This window comes from Sceloporus undulatus, chromosome 6, assembly GCF_019175285.1.
Source record: "Sceloporus undulatus isolate JIND9_A2432 ecotype Alabama chromosome 6, SceUnd_v1.1, whole genome shotgun sequence".
Classification (NCBI taxonomy): domain Eukaryota; kingdom Metazoa; phylum Chordata; class Lepidosauria; order Squamata; family Phrynosomatidae; genus Sceloporus; species Sceloporus undulatus.
Window position 1 is genome coordinate 41,181,291 of NC_056527.1, and position 17,562 is coordinate 41,198,852.

A 17,562-nucleotide genomic window follows, 5' to 3' on the forward strand; every position below is an offset into this window, starting at 1 on the left:
TGCTTAAATGGTGGGTGCGACACGTGTCCACTGAATTCAATGGGGCTTGCTATTCACAGATGTTTAAATCCATGGACAGCAAGCCCACAGATATCAAGAGTTCACCGTATTTTCCTAGCTTGTTTAGGAAAAGTTCCCATGGTCAATTCTGGAAATCTAGAGAGAAAATAAAAGGATCTCTCTTAAATCAAGGATGGGCAAGTTGTGGACTACAGCACCTGTCAGCCCTAGCCAGCATAACCAATGTTTCAAAATGGTGGGAGCTACCGTCTACCAACAGCCCACCCTTGCCTTAAATTCTTTACAAATACACATCCAAAAATAGAGCAGCGGTACATTTTTTTTTTGTCTACCTGTTTTACTTAAAACTTGTAGCTTTTGCTTCTGCTGTAAATTACCAGGCTTAGCTTTTAAGTTAAAATTCTGTGTTTCCAATGTGACTATAGACACTGTAAAGATTAGAACATAGGGCTAGATCTTGCATCATCAGATGGAACTATGATTATAGCTTCATCTGATGGTGCCACCCCCCCCCCCAAAGCTACGATTTCAGTCTGACAGTGCCACAGGCAAAAATTTTCCAAGGTGCTGCAGAGCAGGGCACTGGTAAATGACTCCTGAAGCTCTCTCCTGGTTGCAGGGATAGTGAAAACAGGGAGCTGGAGTGAGTCCTTGGGCTCCTGTCATAACAGTTTCTCTCAATATACCCCACAACCAGGAGAGTTCTGTAGATTTCATTTGGCAGTGCCCCAATCTGCAGTGCCAAGGAAGCCCTTTGGTTTGGGCACTGCCAAGCTGAAAAGCTAAGCTTAGGGTTTCATGTTTGGTCTATAATGACAGTAAACATGAATCCCTGGCAGTTACACAACTAACTACTTGTAACTAGTGAACAGGATTCCAGCCAAAATCTTAAAACTATGTGAGACAACCCCCCTTTCTCACAGAAGGCAGTTTGTCATTCTAAAAACGAATGGCACATGAAAAAACCAAGGGGTAATCAGGTACAATCTAGCTGTAGGGTGGCTAATGACTCCTGTTGAAGATTTCCATCTAAATCTTGTTATTCTAGATTAATTTATCTTTTTGTTCAAAGGACTTCGCCTCATATGGGTTTACGTGGCAGGTCACTATGTAAACCTCTTGTGGTGGCCTACATAGTAAAACTGAGTCTTTTCTCATTCTTTGGCAGCTAAGAGATTTATCTACACTTAAGAGTAAACATTTTTCTCCTCTGAATAGGAATATATTAATTTGTTGGATTTCACAGCATTATGGCAGAGAACCATGCTCAGTCTTCCAGGAATTAGTGTTTCTTGCTGCTTTTAGTTTTAAGGACAAGATAACTGTTTGGTTAAGGCTAATGTAAAACATCCGTTCTCATATATTAAGTAGGCAAGTGTTACACTATCTTGAATGGTAGTTCACTGGCAAGGGAAACAAATCATTTGTGCTGGTATCTGTAGTCAAGGTATTGTATATTGGATGCCACTGACATGCATCTTTCTTTAAATGCATATTAAGTGGGTATCCCTTCATGTCCTACACTTTTTCTGGGTATATGTATTTCCCGCTTATAAAGACTGGTAAAAGCTTACTGGAAAGATTCAAAAATCTTGAATCTTGTCAAGGTTATACAGACCATAGTTTTTGCTTGCTTGAACTTCTGAGATTGTTATTAAGCATATAATTTGGCTTCTACATGTGCATTCATGTTGACATTCTTTGTGCAATATCTAATGAAACATTAGATTTGGTTGATAGGAAATCTAAGATGTCCTTTTGGCACTGCTGAACATAGAAAACTTGTCTATCTGCCACACTGATCAATTTAGAAAAGCTTACTGAAGGATCATGGAGAGATTCCTAGGCCATAAGAGCTACTTGGCTAAACAATCATTTTAACTTTAAAAAGGAAACTGCTAATGTTTTCACACTGAATTCACATGTCAGTCTGTATAATTGTTGAAATGTAAAAAAAACCTGTGAAATCCTGTTAACTACTAATAAAGTATTTTTGTATATATGAAATAAAAATTTAATATTGGAAGAAGCTCTGTTGCATCTTACATAAAGTTACCCAAAATACTGTCTGAGTGTCTGAAATGAAACACTGATAAATATTCTCATTTTCTCATTGAGAAATACATACTGAATAACAAATGGGACAGATTGAAGTGAAGGGGACAAGTAGAAAAACATCATGAAGAGCTAGGAGAGTCCATCTGCTTTTGGAAAGGTAAGAAACATGGCAAAGTGAACTTAGCCAAGACTGCAGCAGGAAGTCTGTAACAAGGGTAAGCAGCACTGGGCTACCACCTAATTTTGTAGTCTCTACAGCCCTTTTGCTGCATTAGAGGTGGGTGGCATAGCCCCTTTTTATAGTTTAACTTTAGAACAAGACATGTGATGAATGTGCAGCATATTTTAAACCAGATTTATGCTCCCTGATGCCTTTTAGGCTGCTGCCACTGCAGAATTCATTTATTTTGGCACTGCTTTAACTAGCATGGCTCAATAATGGTATGGTATCCTGGGATTTAGAGTTGTGGCATAACAAACTAAATAGTTCACAAAACTACAAATCCCAGAATTCCATAGCAGTGAGCCATGACATTTAAAAGCGGTATCAAACTGCATGAAATCTGTATTGTAGATGCAGCCCTAGACATGTAAGTCTGTGTGCAAAATGATCCCTGGACTTCAGTCTAATGACCAACTGGCCTCCACATCTGCAAGCAAAGCTTAAATCTCTATCCAGCAAAGTTAGGTTTTTTCTATTCCCAAAGCTATTCAACATTAACTCAATCTGTGGCAAAATTTTTGTATTAAACTAGTAGTGTCTAATGCACACATCTGACTACAGTCTACACTGGTTCTACTCCATGTTTTATATTCAATGGATATTAGGTGCAGATGCAGTTCTGCTACAGGTTGGTGACTGAAACATTTTCAAAAAGCAAGTATAAAATAGCAATTGAAACCAGCAAAAAGTATCAAAAATATTTTTCTATTTCAGTCCAAGAAACACACTGGTCTACTCCAGTAAAACAATACATTTTTGTGATACTTTAATGAGTTTATTATAGCATGGAGAGTAATGTTTATGCTTGAGGTACATTTGCATAAGATACCAAGAATGAGATAGGACTAAAATAAAACTACAGGGCAAAATGCTATGCTCCTGTACAGTTCTGCATCACTCTTCCCTGGAAAGCAGCACCCAAATTCTGGGGTCTCATGCCATGGCCATTTACTCACAAGGGAAGGGTTTCTGGGCAGTATCTAGCTGGAAGAAGAAAGCTGCCATCACCCTCCCAGATCTCTCTTGTACATATCATGGCGCGCACATGCATATATATCACTCTCCCACCTCCTGTGAGTTGCTGGAGATTTATATATCTATATAATCTCCAGCAACTCACAGGAGGTGGGAGAGTGACATCAGTTTTCTTTCCCAGTTGTTAGGACTAGCTTGATGACTCATGACCCATTCCCCTTCCAGAAGAGTGTGACAGTGAAATCTGATGCTTGGAAGAGGCCTTCTGAATGTTGAGGGAGATAATGCATAAGAAGGTATTTGATACCTCCTTCTCAACATCAAAAACAGCAGGAACAATTTGACATGCACTTTCATAACCCTCAGCTTCATGACCTTACGTCACCATTAGAATTCTGGTCAGAAACAAAATATTCTGATAGTATTCAAGCCAGCCAATACATGGGGTGAGAGAAATACCTGTTTTTCAGTACAAATTTATGAATGTCTGTTCAGCTGTTTATAACTCAATTTACCTGGAGGAAGGATGTGGACTATAAGCTCCAGCTATAATGAATTTGTTAGTTTTAAAGATGTCTGTAACTTACATAAACACATACTATCTATATTTGGATATTACTGCTCAGTTTATTGCAGCATAATACTTAAGAAATGTATAGCTACTAATAGCGACATTGCTAGAAAAAGGCTTTACATGAAATCAGCCTGGAGTCTTTCCCAGCCAACCCAAGGGTGCCAGGAATTCAACACTAGAACATTTTGCATTCGAAGCATGTATTCTGGCACTGAGCTATCATCCTTTCCCCAAGGTAAGAAAGTGTAATAGCTGAATCCGCACCTTATTTCCAGTGTCAGGTTCAGGTTCACAACACTGTAGTACGTACAAATACTAGTTAATAAAGCAAATAAATAATAAAACTAAAAATTAATCTTCTTCAGCTGATAAAGTGTCCTTCCATAGCGCACCCCTCCCCAGGTTTATTCATACATTCTGTTTTAACTACCATTTCATTGTTTTAACTGTACTGTTAGAAGAGCATAGTCTATTTGCAGATGTTTCACAGATACAAATCAGCCCAATTCCACTCTGTTCTGAAGACAGGTATTACATAATGCAGTCAGTTCTGCTATTAAACCACCCAAACCACTACTTTCAAGAATGGGTTTTACAGGCTAATGCACAAAGTCCATACAATGCTATATAAAGAATGATTGGAAGAAATCTGGGTTTCTTCGTGGTTACAGCTCTTATGGAAGACTCTGTCATTTCGAGGTTAATGTTTGATAAAGCAAACAGCCTTTGCACTAGCCAGAACCTTCCTGTGTCAGCAAGTGGAGCCATCATTGGATCTTTAAGTGTCACTGTGCCATCCCTTGAGGTCATATCGGGCTGCTCGGAGACAGAAAGAAAGGTTAAAGACATCTGCACAGCTATGAAGGTTCCTTTCTAGAAAGAGCTCTTAAGCAGTGAGAGCAATTTTTTTCACAAGCATGGTGTAATAACTTGGACATAATTGGGGAGATGCAATGCATGCAGCAATAAGGCCCACTGGAAAACTTCTTCAGTAACTAGCTTTCAGTTGAGATCTACAGCACAAAGCTATACAAATATCGGATTAGAAGATTGCATGCCAACTTGAAAGATGAGAAAATAAATGAAAATACAATAAACACAATGGCAAGTCTGCATTCCAGTGCTGGCATGATTGTTTTGATCTTCACCACCATGGGTAGACCAAGATGTCCCTAATATCCTACACTGGCTACTTACAAATGTGTAACAGTAATGTGTCCTGGCCTGACTCCCTCTCCCAAGCCTACCTGAACAGTCAGTAGCCACAGTGAGCAAAGGAGATCTGTTCAGGTACTTATTAAGGTGGAAGGAGGAGGATGTTATCTGCCCTCTGCTAACTGTAAGAGAGGCTGCGATGAGGACTAGATGTCCTGCTTCTGATTGTTGTAACCTCACACACTGGTAGGAGGGGCCTTGAAACTCTATTCTTGCAGACATTTGGCAGCTGAAAGTACCTTCTTCACTTGAGATAGCTGCTGGCTGTAAAGATGGGCTGGGGGACATTTATGTGACTTCATAGTGTTACTGACTTCAGAGCAGTTACCAGTCCCTAACTGCGGGTTATGAATCCATAACTGCAACCTCAGATTCTCCAACCAAAAACACACAGGTCTTGCATGGAATTTTGACACCAGGATTGGAAAGCAGATAGATCAGGGGCATGACACAGGCACATCAGGAAAGGTTGTGAATTCACATAATCCAAAGCCTCTCAGTCTCTGGGTCTGCTGTCAACTCTGGGAAATTTACACTGGCCCTAGAGCTGATAATGAACAATGTTCCTCCCATTACTTGCAAGGAGAGGAAAATACTGTACATAAAAGAAACAGCAATACAGAAATTAAAAACCCAGCAACAAAGTCTGTTGTCTGGCCTGCCAGACCCATAGTGGCAGCTCTTTGGATTGTCCAATAATTCCAGCACTAAAAAGAGCTGATAGGGATTGCCATGGTAATCTGCATTGAAAACTATTAAAAACTCTAAAAAACAATCTTTCAAAACTTGGTTCTATAAGTATTTGGCTCCCTCTTTAGACACTTATAAACAACATTTATTTCTATCAACCTTTAATTGATGATGCTGTTCTGACAGTTTAGAATGGTTATAGGTTTGTGTTTTATCTTTCCTGGTCTAGATAGGTGCTAGATTAGATGCTGCTAAACTTAAAGTTAATGGCTGGAATCTTCTATGGCAGTTAAGAAAGTACAACCTAGAGTTACTCACTTTGTGGCTGTTTCATATTCATAATCCCTATGTAGCCTCTTGTTTATACTATGTAGGGAATGTGAAAATCCCCAAATCTCCAGATTTATTTTAAATGTGAAGTGGGACATATGTCTGTAAACAGTTCCGTTTTAAAAAACAGACTAAATTTAAGCTAGCACAAGAGCATACTTTATAGCATAGGATTAACTATTAAGGATTAAAACTAATATGAAAAAGCAGAAACATCACCTATCTATGTACTGACCACCCTACCATGAATCATCTGCATAGAAATGCTGTTGAATTAATTCATGCCAATATTCATTACCACACACACACATACAGGCAAATAGCATTTTGTTCTCTGAGGTCTTTTCTGTTCTGAATTTGAATTTCTTGTTTTTAATGAATGGTTCTGTTGTTTTTTACTATCTTTTTATGCTGGTTTTGTATTGTTTTTCTTATTTATGGTGGTGTTTCAGTTTGAAGGAACTATTTAGGAGACAGAGTTTAGCACCTTGGAAGTGTGGATTAAAATACAGAACAGATTCTGTCTCCCAGTGAAACTGCAGCTAGTAGCTATCACTCTTGATTGGATATCACATGGCTTCAAAAGCTGAACAGAATGAATATTCCAAAGCACTTTGGGGAAAGCTCTGGCATGGGCACACAGTGCTAGACACCAGGTGCTATGGCTTATAAAATCTTGTTACACTAAGGATACTGATATGTACGGGACTTACCAAGCAGCACAGTGTAGGGAGAACCTGAAGATCACAACAGGCACGCAGCAGGACAAGTGCATAATCTGAGAGTTCTGTGGAAAAAGAGGTAAATGGTATAACATTTTCCAGTAGAACAAGGATCACTCTGGCTTTACTAGTGAAAGGAGCAATCTTGTAGACTTTAATGCAGTAGACTTATGGAAAGTAAAACTAGAGTAAGGTGGAAGTGCTGAAGTGTCATTTAAATTCAGAGCTTGCAAGTAACACATTAAAACTAATGGAATTATCTGGAGCACATTACACTTTTCAAAAGAATGTAATGCCTGGAAATGGCATTTTAAAAAATAGTGCAGTGAGAAACAAAGATTGATAATCCCTAAAATGTTGCTTTTTCAAAGAGGATGATTTTGGGCGATACTTCTGTACTTTTAAAATGGAAAATCTAATAAAAAAAATAAAAATGTTAGTAAACAACATGTTACTGATGAAGTAATGAATAACACTAACACAGCTTAGATTTATTTTAAAATACACATGCAATCTATGCAACACATTCCAAGTTCTATTTAAAATCATCCTCTATGACAGTATAACTAGTCTGTTCCTAATGAAAACGCCAGAGCTCAGAAGATTTTCTGGAAAGAAAACAGCTCCCAATAATCTTTTCTGCCATCACTTTAATGGAATTTCTAACTATACAGCAGTGATGAGACAGGTGTAATAATAATATGTCTCAAAGCTGCTACATCTGGAATGTGGTCTTCCCCTTTTCCTGCTGCCTTTACTTTGCTAAGCATTATTATTGTCATGTCTTCTCATGATATGGCTAAAGTACAACAACCTCAATTTAGTAATTTTTGCTTCTAGGGAGAGTTCAGGTTTGATTTGCTCTAGGACTTATTTACTTGTCTTTTTAACAGTCCACACTATCCACAGTGAGAGGAAGACTTAGGAAAAATGAAGAGAACTTTAGTCTTGGATTTACAAGCTGAGAAACTACACTGGTTATCAAGTAGAAATCTCTACATGTAAAATTATTTATTGGTTGTGCTATTCACCCCTTGTACTGAATGGCAATGTTGCACAGCCAGACACTCCAATTTGCATCTGCATGCAGAAAGCACTCCATGTGCAGCTCCACCTTCCCATAACCTTGAGGTCCTGAATGCAAACGTTCCATGTTGGACAATAATGCCAATTATTTCTATAAGGAGAACTGAGTTTGAGATGACAATCTAAACAAAACTATCAGATGGGCATTCTGCAGTAAAGGGAAAAGGAAAATGGAGGGGATTGGATGAATGTTGAGTGTTATCAGTGTATAAGTGGTAGTGCAAAATTCAAGACTTGATGAAGTCTTATGGCAATAATATATAGCAAGTACAACAGTGCTACCCCAATGGGAAGAGGAAAGCAAGAACAGAAAAACAATATGATAGTCAGAAAAGGAACTAGCTGGTGACAGAAACTGAAGGCATGTAGGAAATGAAGAAGAAACAGAATAACCAAGTGCATCAAAGACATGGGGGTCAAGTCAGACCTGTGGATTTGGCTGAGAAGATAATCTGTGATATTCTCAAGAGCATTTTCAGTGAAGGGCAGAGGGCAAAAGCAAGACTGAAGGAATTCATGAGAAGAAAATAAGTGGAGGGAGCAAGAAGCAAATTGTATGTTCCACATGTTCAAAATGAATCCATTTTGGAAGAGAGGTGAGATATAAATTCAATAAATAAATAATAGTTATTAGACGGGAAATGTGGGTCAAAAGATGGCTTGAGAGGGTGGATGAAGCAGTATCATGTTTGAATGTAGGAGAAAAGTTCAGAGAGAGATGAGCCTTGGTGAAGGTAGTCCCGGGCAGATAAGTGAAGCTGCCTTATGTAAAGTTAAACCATTAGTTCATTTAAATCCAGCAATGACTACAAATTTGGGATTCTTCAACTGACAATGACAGAGTGAGAGGGGGGCTACCTAAAGTGCTTCTACATAGGCATTCTCAGAGATTTGTGCAGTCATCCCTTTATTTATATCCCACCTTCCTCCCAGGCTGAAACTCAGTGCAGCTTATAAAAATGTATAAAATATACTAAAAATGCATAGTTAAAAAAACAAACACAATTAAGATTAAAGAGCTTTCATGGACTTGAGCCTTCTCCCTCAGATGCAGGAGGACTTAGCAAAGTCCTACACTAGGTGCAACAAAGTGATCTTAAAAGTAGAGAACAAGCACTCTGGGTTTGTAAAGTTGGTGTAGAGCAGAGAAGTGCAAGAAATGTTTATCCAGAGAGATGGTAATGGAGAAAAAAATATGTGATTTTATATAACAAGAACTTTTTTCTTATGGTATGAGAAACCTGAGTTTCCATGTGGCTTTTAAACAGCAATTTGGGGAAAGCTTCACAAGAAAGAATATCATCAAGAAGAGTTTTTAAAAACATCCTTTTCCTTTGATAATTCAATTACCTTCTAACTCCAATAACACCTTGTCACATTTATTGTTAAGATAGCATTTGTACCCCAAAATATTGTAAATTATACCAGCAGCCTCACATGAAAGCTTGATGCATCTTTCAGCTAGTAACAGCAAATGAGTTCAATACACAATGAGAATAGTAATCATCCTGTAAATATGAATGAAAAAGTCCTCATTCAATGGAAGTTGGGGAGGTGTGATTTTCAGCACAATGCTCCATTTTATGTGCTTAAACTATGCAACATCTTGTGCTCTCATTGATGTCTCAGCCAGACTGACAAATGGTTCAACTGCCTGCCGAAGACACCATGTTAATGAAACTTCTTCTATCCTCTTGTTAAAACCAGCCACAAAGAGCAAATCAAACTGTGTGCAAAGGCTGACCTTAACAAGCAAGATGATAATTTCTCATTCTGTACCTGCCATAGCACTGAGAAGGATGTGAGCAGCTAAGAGGAGCTCCTTGTTCTGATGTGAAGGAACCTTCTGCATCAAATCTTTTTTGGGTAAATCGATTCCTATAAGCTGTAAGAACTCCTCTACAGTTGGTTCCTCTAGAGGCTTTATGTTCTTCACGACTACAAGTTCAGTATTGCCTTCAGAGTACACATTGTCCAGCTGCAAGGGGGAAAAAAGAAATAAAAAGGAATACACACTTGGTTGGAGCTAGGGATAGTCATTCTTACAGTAGACCCATTGAAATAAGTGGGACTTAAGTTAGATATTAGCATAAACAACTTTCATTGCTTATAAACAGCCACCTTTACATGAAAAACAAAGAGGGCCAGCATGTACGTATGTATGAAGTAAACAAAGATTACCACATCCTCCAGTTGAATCACAACTTCTTCATGAAGCAGAAGTTCACAGAGTACTCGGTATAATGCTTCCTGCTTATCCTCCGAAAGATTTGCAAAAGGCTGGAATTTGGTCTTTATATGTAAGACATCTTTTAAAGAAAAAAACAGCACATCAAATGGATAGAAATCATTCCAGTGGATCCTTTACAAGGCAGGGGTTTCTCTCAACAGTTACTCAAGTCATGTATTTATGAGGCAATGTATTTAAAGCATGACTAAATATACAGTAGGCCCTCCTTATATGCGGATTTGCCATCCACGGATTTGAGCATCTGAGATGGCAAGCCCATATTGTCCCTAATGATGGCGTGCATGCACCTGCATTGCCATTGGGAACAAAAGTTCCTCCTCCCTTCCTCCCTCCCTCCCTTCCCTGCTTACCCTCTTCCGCCAATACTTCTGCCCCAGCTTGGGCTGTGGGGGCAGAGTCTGCCGGGGCCAGGATCAGGGCCGGGGCTTGGGTTTCGGAGCCCCTGTCCCCAGGCCCAGCAGTTGGGATGGAGTCTCTGGGTCTGAAATCCAAGTCAGCGGGGTTCCAAGGGAGTTAGGCCCAGGGCCAAGGCAGAGGGAGGGAGGGAGGGAGGGAGGGGAGGACTTTGGTCCCATTGTCCCTAATAGTGGTGCGGCTGCATGACTGCACCACCATTAAGGACAATGGGACATGAGCATACACGGATTTTGGTATCCACAGGGAAGTCCAGAACGGATCCCCAGTGTATACTGAGGGCCTACTGTAATTCCAAGCCACAACATTATAGATGCAAGGTTTCCTGTAAAACAAAGCTTGGTGCAGCATAAAACCTATTTCATGTCATTTCATACTTTCCTACTGTTTAAGACTTCTGGGTTTTCTTGCAGGAAAGCTTATGTTTCAGTCAAGAAGAAAAACTCGCCTGGAGGCACTTCTTCAAAATCCTGGACACATCTGGCTAATACTCATTTAGCAAGAAAAACAGTACACTATGGAACTGAATGGCAAAAATGAAGCTACAGATTTGGTTTATGCAGTATGGAAGGAGGGCCAGTCACATGGAGATGTCAACAAACACACTTAATTTACTCCTATAAAGGGGTATGGTTCTGCCTTTCAGCCATTCTGCTGTTTCAGCAAAAAATAAATAAATAAAAATAAAAATAAATTATTCCAGTTATTGCAAAATCCACTACTCTTCCAGAGCTTAGAAATGTTACTTTTGGACTACAACTTCCAAAATCTCTCTGGGTGTGGGATTCTGCATATATTGCTCTCTACTGTTCCATGGAGTAAGATGGCACTCACTCAGTAAAAACAAGAGCCTGTGGGTCAAGATGCTAAATATGCCTCTGCTGAGGAATTTAATTAAGAAAATGTGTCCATGCTGTGCAACAAATGCTCTCAAAAATTGCTATTCCATGCATGGAGCTTTAAAACATTATTAATTTGAAACAGTTTGGCAGGGATGCACTGTAACCAAAATAGTTCATAATTATGTTCTCTGCAAGAGACCATGTACCTTCCAAGCAGAACAAAAGATACACATTCCAGAAGCACCATATCTTGCCATTATGCAATTTCATAGGTTTTTAATATTTTTCAGTGGGACTGAAGGGTCAAGGTCGGTACGGTGCCATGTAAAAGCAACTGTCACAAGAGAAAACATACATAAAGGCCAGCAGTCCAAAAACATGGAGGTGGGTAAAAAAAAACCTTCTTTCCCTCCAAGTTTTGAAGAGTTCAAAACAAACACATATTAATATGTATAAAATACTTAGAAATCTAGGGAAGGAAGATGAGCTGCGTAAACACAAATGATGGTTGCCACTATACCCAGTTTCATTTGATTTATTCTTGGACCCCAAAAGAAGCAGCACAAAAGTTTAACATATCGTCCTGTAAAGTTAATTTAAGGGGTTAAAAGAAGGCCTAGAGGAGGAGATCTGAATCAGAATGGAGCATGTGTTCATTCTAACTCAGGAGTTTGAGATATTTATGAGTTAGCAAATGCCCCCAACACTTCTCTCACCATTTGACACTAAGTGTGCAGGACTGTCCAAAACGTTAGGAGTTTTCAAACTTTGCCCATCTGTAATTGCCATTGTTATCTCATCATTTATGGTAAATCATGGTCGATTTACTTTCTGACCTTGGGTTCGCAGACTCTGCTCTCGACTGGTTTAAATCTTACTTGTCAGATAGATCTTTTGCAGTGGTCACGGGTGGTCAGACTTCATCCTCTGTTCCTCTATCTGTTGGAGTTCCCCAGGGCTCTGTCTTGGGTCCCCTTCTGTTCTCTCTATACACACTGTCTCTAGGTAAACTCATCAGTTCTTTTGGTTTCTCCTATCATTTGTATGCCGATGACACTCAGCTGTATCTCTCCACCCCTGACCTTTCGACGGGGCTTAAACAGCAAGTTTCTTCTTGTCTGACTGCCATCTCTCAGTGGATGCGACTTCGGCGCTTGAAGCTCAACATGTCTAAGACTGAGCTTCTCGTCTTTCCACCTAAACCCACCCTTCATTATTCCTTTTCTGTTTCTGTCGACGACACTTCTATTCAACCGGTTCATCAAGCCCGCAGTCTTGGCTTCATTTTTGACTCTTCTCTGTCATTTATTCCCCAGATCCAGGCCACCGCAAAGACCTGTAGATTCTTTCTCCACAACATTGCCAAGATCCGTCCATTCCTCTCAATCTCTACTGCCAAGACTCTAGTCCATGCCCTAGTGGTTTCGCGACTAGATTATTGTAACCTCCTTCTAACAGGGCTTCCTCTTTCACACCTCCATCCTTTAATATCTGTCCAGTATTCAGCTGCCCGTATTGTCACATCCGCTCGCCGCTTTGACCATGTTTCTCCTCTTTTATCCTCCCTTCATTGGCTCCCCTTCCCCTTTCGCATCCGGTACAAGCTTTTGTTACTGACTTTCAAAGCCCTCCATGGGTTGGCCCCTCCTTACTTATCTGACCTTCTTTCTCCTTACATTCCTACTCGCACCCTCCGCTCTGGTAGTCAGGGTCTCCTGTCACAATGTAGGACTACCACTGCCCCCTCCCGAATTCGTCCCTTCTCGCTTGCTGCCCCTTACTCCTGGAACCTTCTTCCCCCACATGCACACCTCATCACTTCTCTGCCCAGTTTCAAAACTGAATTAAAGACTATATTGTTTAGAGAAGCATTCCCAGAGGTGAGACCCTCTCTGACCCAGGAAGCCTCCTTCTAACCATCCATCAAGAAGCCAAGCCCTTCCTCCAGTCCATCTGCCTTGGTCCAGGCCTCGGAGGTGGAAAAGATCTGCTGGACCTGATCCTATTCCCCACCACCACTCCCTTCTCCTTTTGTGTCGTGTCTTTTAGATTGTAAGCCTGAGGGCAGGGAACCGTCTGACTAAAAAAAAATTGATGTACAGCACTGTGTAAACTTACAGCGCTTTATAAATAAAGGTTAATAATAATAATAATTTACAGTAAACATCACAGAATCAGAGCCAATATGGCAGTACTGTTTTCTGCATCAAGTGACATAGCAGCCCTGCACCATCCAATAGGGTTGTAAAACAGGGCTACCTTCAAAGTACAGGATTCCCTGCAAATTCACAGAGCTCTCCAGATGTGTAAGAAACACACATATTTTTTTGTTGTGAAAGGGAAATAAAATACTCTCCAGATGAAGGCAGAGTATGCACAAACCCTTGCTGTAGGAAATGAATGTTGGAACCATTCTCCAAAACTTCTTTCCATGACAGCCATCACAGGCCTGCCTTGTTACATCTTTTCAAGAGAGGCACAAAGACAAAACAGTTTGTCAAATAACATGATGGAGGAGAATAGAATGACAAGAGCAGGTACAAACATATCCTTAAGGCACCGATAGACCTGTGGCAAGCATGGAAGACAGTTACTGTGAGGGAAATTTCAGAGAATGGTATTTTATTGTACACCAGCTTGGACTTTTAAAAAAGTGAACAGAAGAATCAGAAATATAATAAGTAAGAGGAGTAGGTTAAAGGTACTCATTAAAGCAGCAAAGAGAGAAGAAGGAAGCTGGTCTTCCTCTCGAGCACTCAGGTACAAAATGTTTGCTGCTCAGATAGTACCAAAACCTTCCCTGTAGTTCTCAGGTTCAGAGCTGGTGACGTGGCAAAGATGGAGAACATGCGGTCTTATATATGTTGATGAACTACTACTCCCATTATCCTGTACTTTGGCTGAACTGATGGGCATTGGAATTCAAGAACATCTGGAGGGACAATAATTCCTCCACCCTGCAATAAAGGCTGGGGAGGAGAGGCTAAAGCCCCACTTTCTATGCTGAATTTCTCAGCATGCCTCAAAGTATCCCCCTCATCTTCTTTCTCCACAATATTTTTAAAGGCTTTTCTAATGAAACTGAGAACAAACTAGTTTATTATTCCATTATTATAACAAACAAACCCATCACCACCACTTTTGTTAAGACTTTTGTGTTCCTACCTTTGTTCAAAATGCTTACTGAAGCATCACTGGGGATAGGGCTATCGGACTGCTTTTCATTATCCACAGCATCTAGAAGATGTGGGTAAAGAGTATCTCTGAAGTCTACAAGTCTATAAGATGGTCCTTCTGTGCTCTCTCTTTCAAAACCACCCTGGTGTTCATGAAGCAGGCAGAATTCTGTCAACGAGAATGGTTTCAATTAAGTTATCCAGAAACGCTCTACACCACATTTGCAGATCAAGTGACACTAGATTACATATTAGCCTGCTTAAACCATGATGTACTGTACATTTGAACTCTAAAAAATAAAAGAATGCTGGTCCACACAAATTTCTACCCAATATATATTTATATTTTAATAATATATACACAACTTTGAGCAACTTTACTGATAGGATACACGGATTATAAACTGGAGGTAGATAGGAACACAAAACATGATGTTTTTAGCCAGCTTTTTCACAATAACTTAAGTGAAAACTGGGCTTAGGTATCTCTGTTTATTTAAACCTGGTAAAGATTGCATGAGATAATCTATCCTTTCATTTAGTAATATATAATCAAATTCAGTACCAGATCTACAGGTATGAAAAAGGACAACACTTATATCTGACCATTCCCACTGCTATCTGTGCATACAGTCACACCAACAATCTGAAGCTATTGATCAAGATTTTTTTTACTGCCAAGGAAGCCAATAAGTCATAGCTACTATCTGTTGTTGTTATTCCTTCAAGTGTTTTGCCCCATGAGAGTAATCTTGAATTTTTGAGGCTTATCATATTCTCCCTAAAAGAGGGGAGGGGAGTAGAAGGCAGCACAGGAATTTGGTGTGAATGCTTTGAACTTAGGTGCCAAAACTGATCTGTTTCTCCCTTTTGCCATGGTGATTTTGTACCAGGACTAGCCTCTGGACTCTATTCACAGCTAGAAAAAAATGTTCCAGTTAAATAGTTTTCTAATCCTGATCCCTCCACCACTCCTTTGCTCCTTCCAGAAACTGTAAACCACTTGATTGGCATAGCCCCCTGTGTTTCCCCTAGGAACCAAAATTCAGCCCACTCATGTCTGCATCAGCCATGTATCACCAAGCTCTAGCTGTTCAGCCTTCACAGGCTGCCTTTTAAAATATCCGGGCTCTCTATATCAAAATATGGTCCACAGATTTGTACATTATTCCCTTAGTTGTTTGCTTAATTTGCTTAGTACCAATAGGTTAATATGAGCTAATTAATTCCTTCTTCAAATCTATATAACTGTGTAATTAAATAACTTGCAAACAAGCTCAAAGAGTGATCACCATGGGTATTTTTGACTCTTGTGTGTCAAATAAAATTCCCCTTTAAATGAGCACATCTTAGAGTGTGTGTCCTTTCACACATCTGCAAATGAAATTGATTAACAAGAATTGTGTTCCTGTTTATCCCCATGCCCCTCATGGAAAGACAGTAGAATAAGATCCTGGATATTATGGGGTTTGTTGTTGTTAACCACCCTGGAGTTGATCTCGATCCATGGCAACCCTGTGTATCATCTCCAAGACTCCACAGCTCTGCTTAGTTTTTGCAAACTGATACCCATGCCCTCCTTAATAGAGTCCATCCATCTAGCATCCTCTTTCTCTCTCTTTCCCTCTCTACTTTCCCCAGCATTATTGTTTTTTCCAATGAGTCATGGTTTCTCATGCATCTGAAATATGACAGCCTCAGTTTTTTCATCTTGGCTTCCAGAGAGATTTCTGGCTTGATCTGCTCTAGAGCCCATTTTTGTTTGCCTTTTTGGCTGTCCACAGAATCCTCAGCACTCTTCTCCAGCTCCACATTTTGAATGAATTTATTTTCTTCTTATCTTCTTTCTTAACTGTTCAGCTCTCACATCCAAAAATGGTAACAGGGAATATAATTGCATTTATGATTCTAACTTTTGTGCTCACTAATATATTTTTGCATTTTAGGATCTTTTTTAGTTCTCAGTGGTGTTTCCATCCAGAGTGCCAAATGGTGTGGGGAGGCAGGGCTTGTGGGAATGGGGCTTTTGCAAGGCAGGGCCAAAAGGGCATTCCCCCTATCTCCATGCAGTAGCATGTAAAATGTCACCATGGCAGTGAGGGGGGGTACAGTCAACCCTCTCAGCAGCCCTCCCACCTTTCAAGTCCCATGTAGCCATTGCCGCACAGGATCCAAAACGCAGACGCTCCCCCCGGCCTTCCAAGTCCTGCATGGACATGGCCACATGATATCTAGAATGCAGCTGCCTGTTCCCTCCCCCACTGTGTATTACCACACCAAGTGACATCCCCTTTGGGGTGTCACCTAGTGTGAACTGCACTACCACACACCCCTAATGACACTAATGCTAGTTATTTCATTCTTAATTTTCTTCTGATTTCCTGGCTGCAGTCCCTGTTGTTTAATCCCAGCTATGAGAATTCTTTTACTTAGTGAACTTGAATTTGTGTCGATTTTCTGTGGTCATTATTTTTGTTTTCTTTATGTTCAACAGTAAACCTGCCTTTGCACTTTCTTCCTTGATCTTCTTTAGTAGTTGTTCCATGTCTGTGAGCATCCTCATTAATTAAATTTATGACTTCCTAGAGCTTGAAGAAGTTAAATGTTTGGAATACAGTTGCCAGTGTTCTCTAAGTAGTATGACATGCTGGTTTGAAAATTTTGGCAGTTGTAGTCCAACTCTTCCAAGGGCTATATAAAAAGTAAAGCGTCATAAAATACTTCAGAGGTCCTTAATAGTCATCTTCTAGCACACACATTTTGCAGAAGGGAAAAAAATGAAAGAAAAATGGGAAGCTCTGCCTTGTATAATAGCAATGAAAGGACTTGGAGGTGAAACAGATGGGCTGGAAGGGACAGCTTCAGGACGGGTTAGGGAGGCAGCAACCACACACCACGGCCCCAATCCACCGTGAAGCTAGCCAAAAAAGCAGCTGCAAAGATCCACTCCTTTTTCAGCTGGGGAAAAGGTAGCTTTTCCCTGCC

At 40.1% G+C, this 17,562-nt stretch overlaps 1 protein-coding gene across 1 annotated transcript in view; it reads right to left on the bottom strand.

The window, feature by feature from the left end:
* Nucleotides 1–3,423: 3,423 nt before the first annotated feature.
* Nucleotides 3,424–17,562, bottom strand: part of GSDME (gasdermin E) — a 33,774-nt gene continuing 19,635 nt past the window's right edge. The window contains exons 6-10 of the mRNA XM_042476313.1: nt 14,567–14,746; nt 10,076–10,203; nt 9,674–9,872; nt 6,800–6,873; nt 3,424–4,667 (exon numbers count right to left, since the gene is read on the bottom strand). Coding sequence (XP_042332247.1) covers nt 4,431–4,667; nt 6,800–6,873; nt 9,674–9,872; nt 10,076–10,203; nt 14,567–14,746 — 818 coding nt within the window. The 3' untranslated portion in view covers nt 3,424–4,430. The remainder of the gene's footprint in view (nt 4,668–6,799; nt 6,874–9,673; nt 9,873–10,075; nt 10,204–14,566; nt 14,747–17,562) is intronic.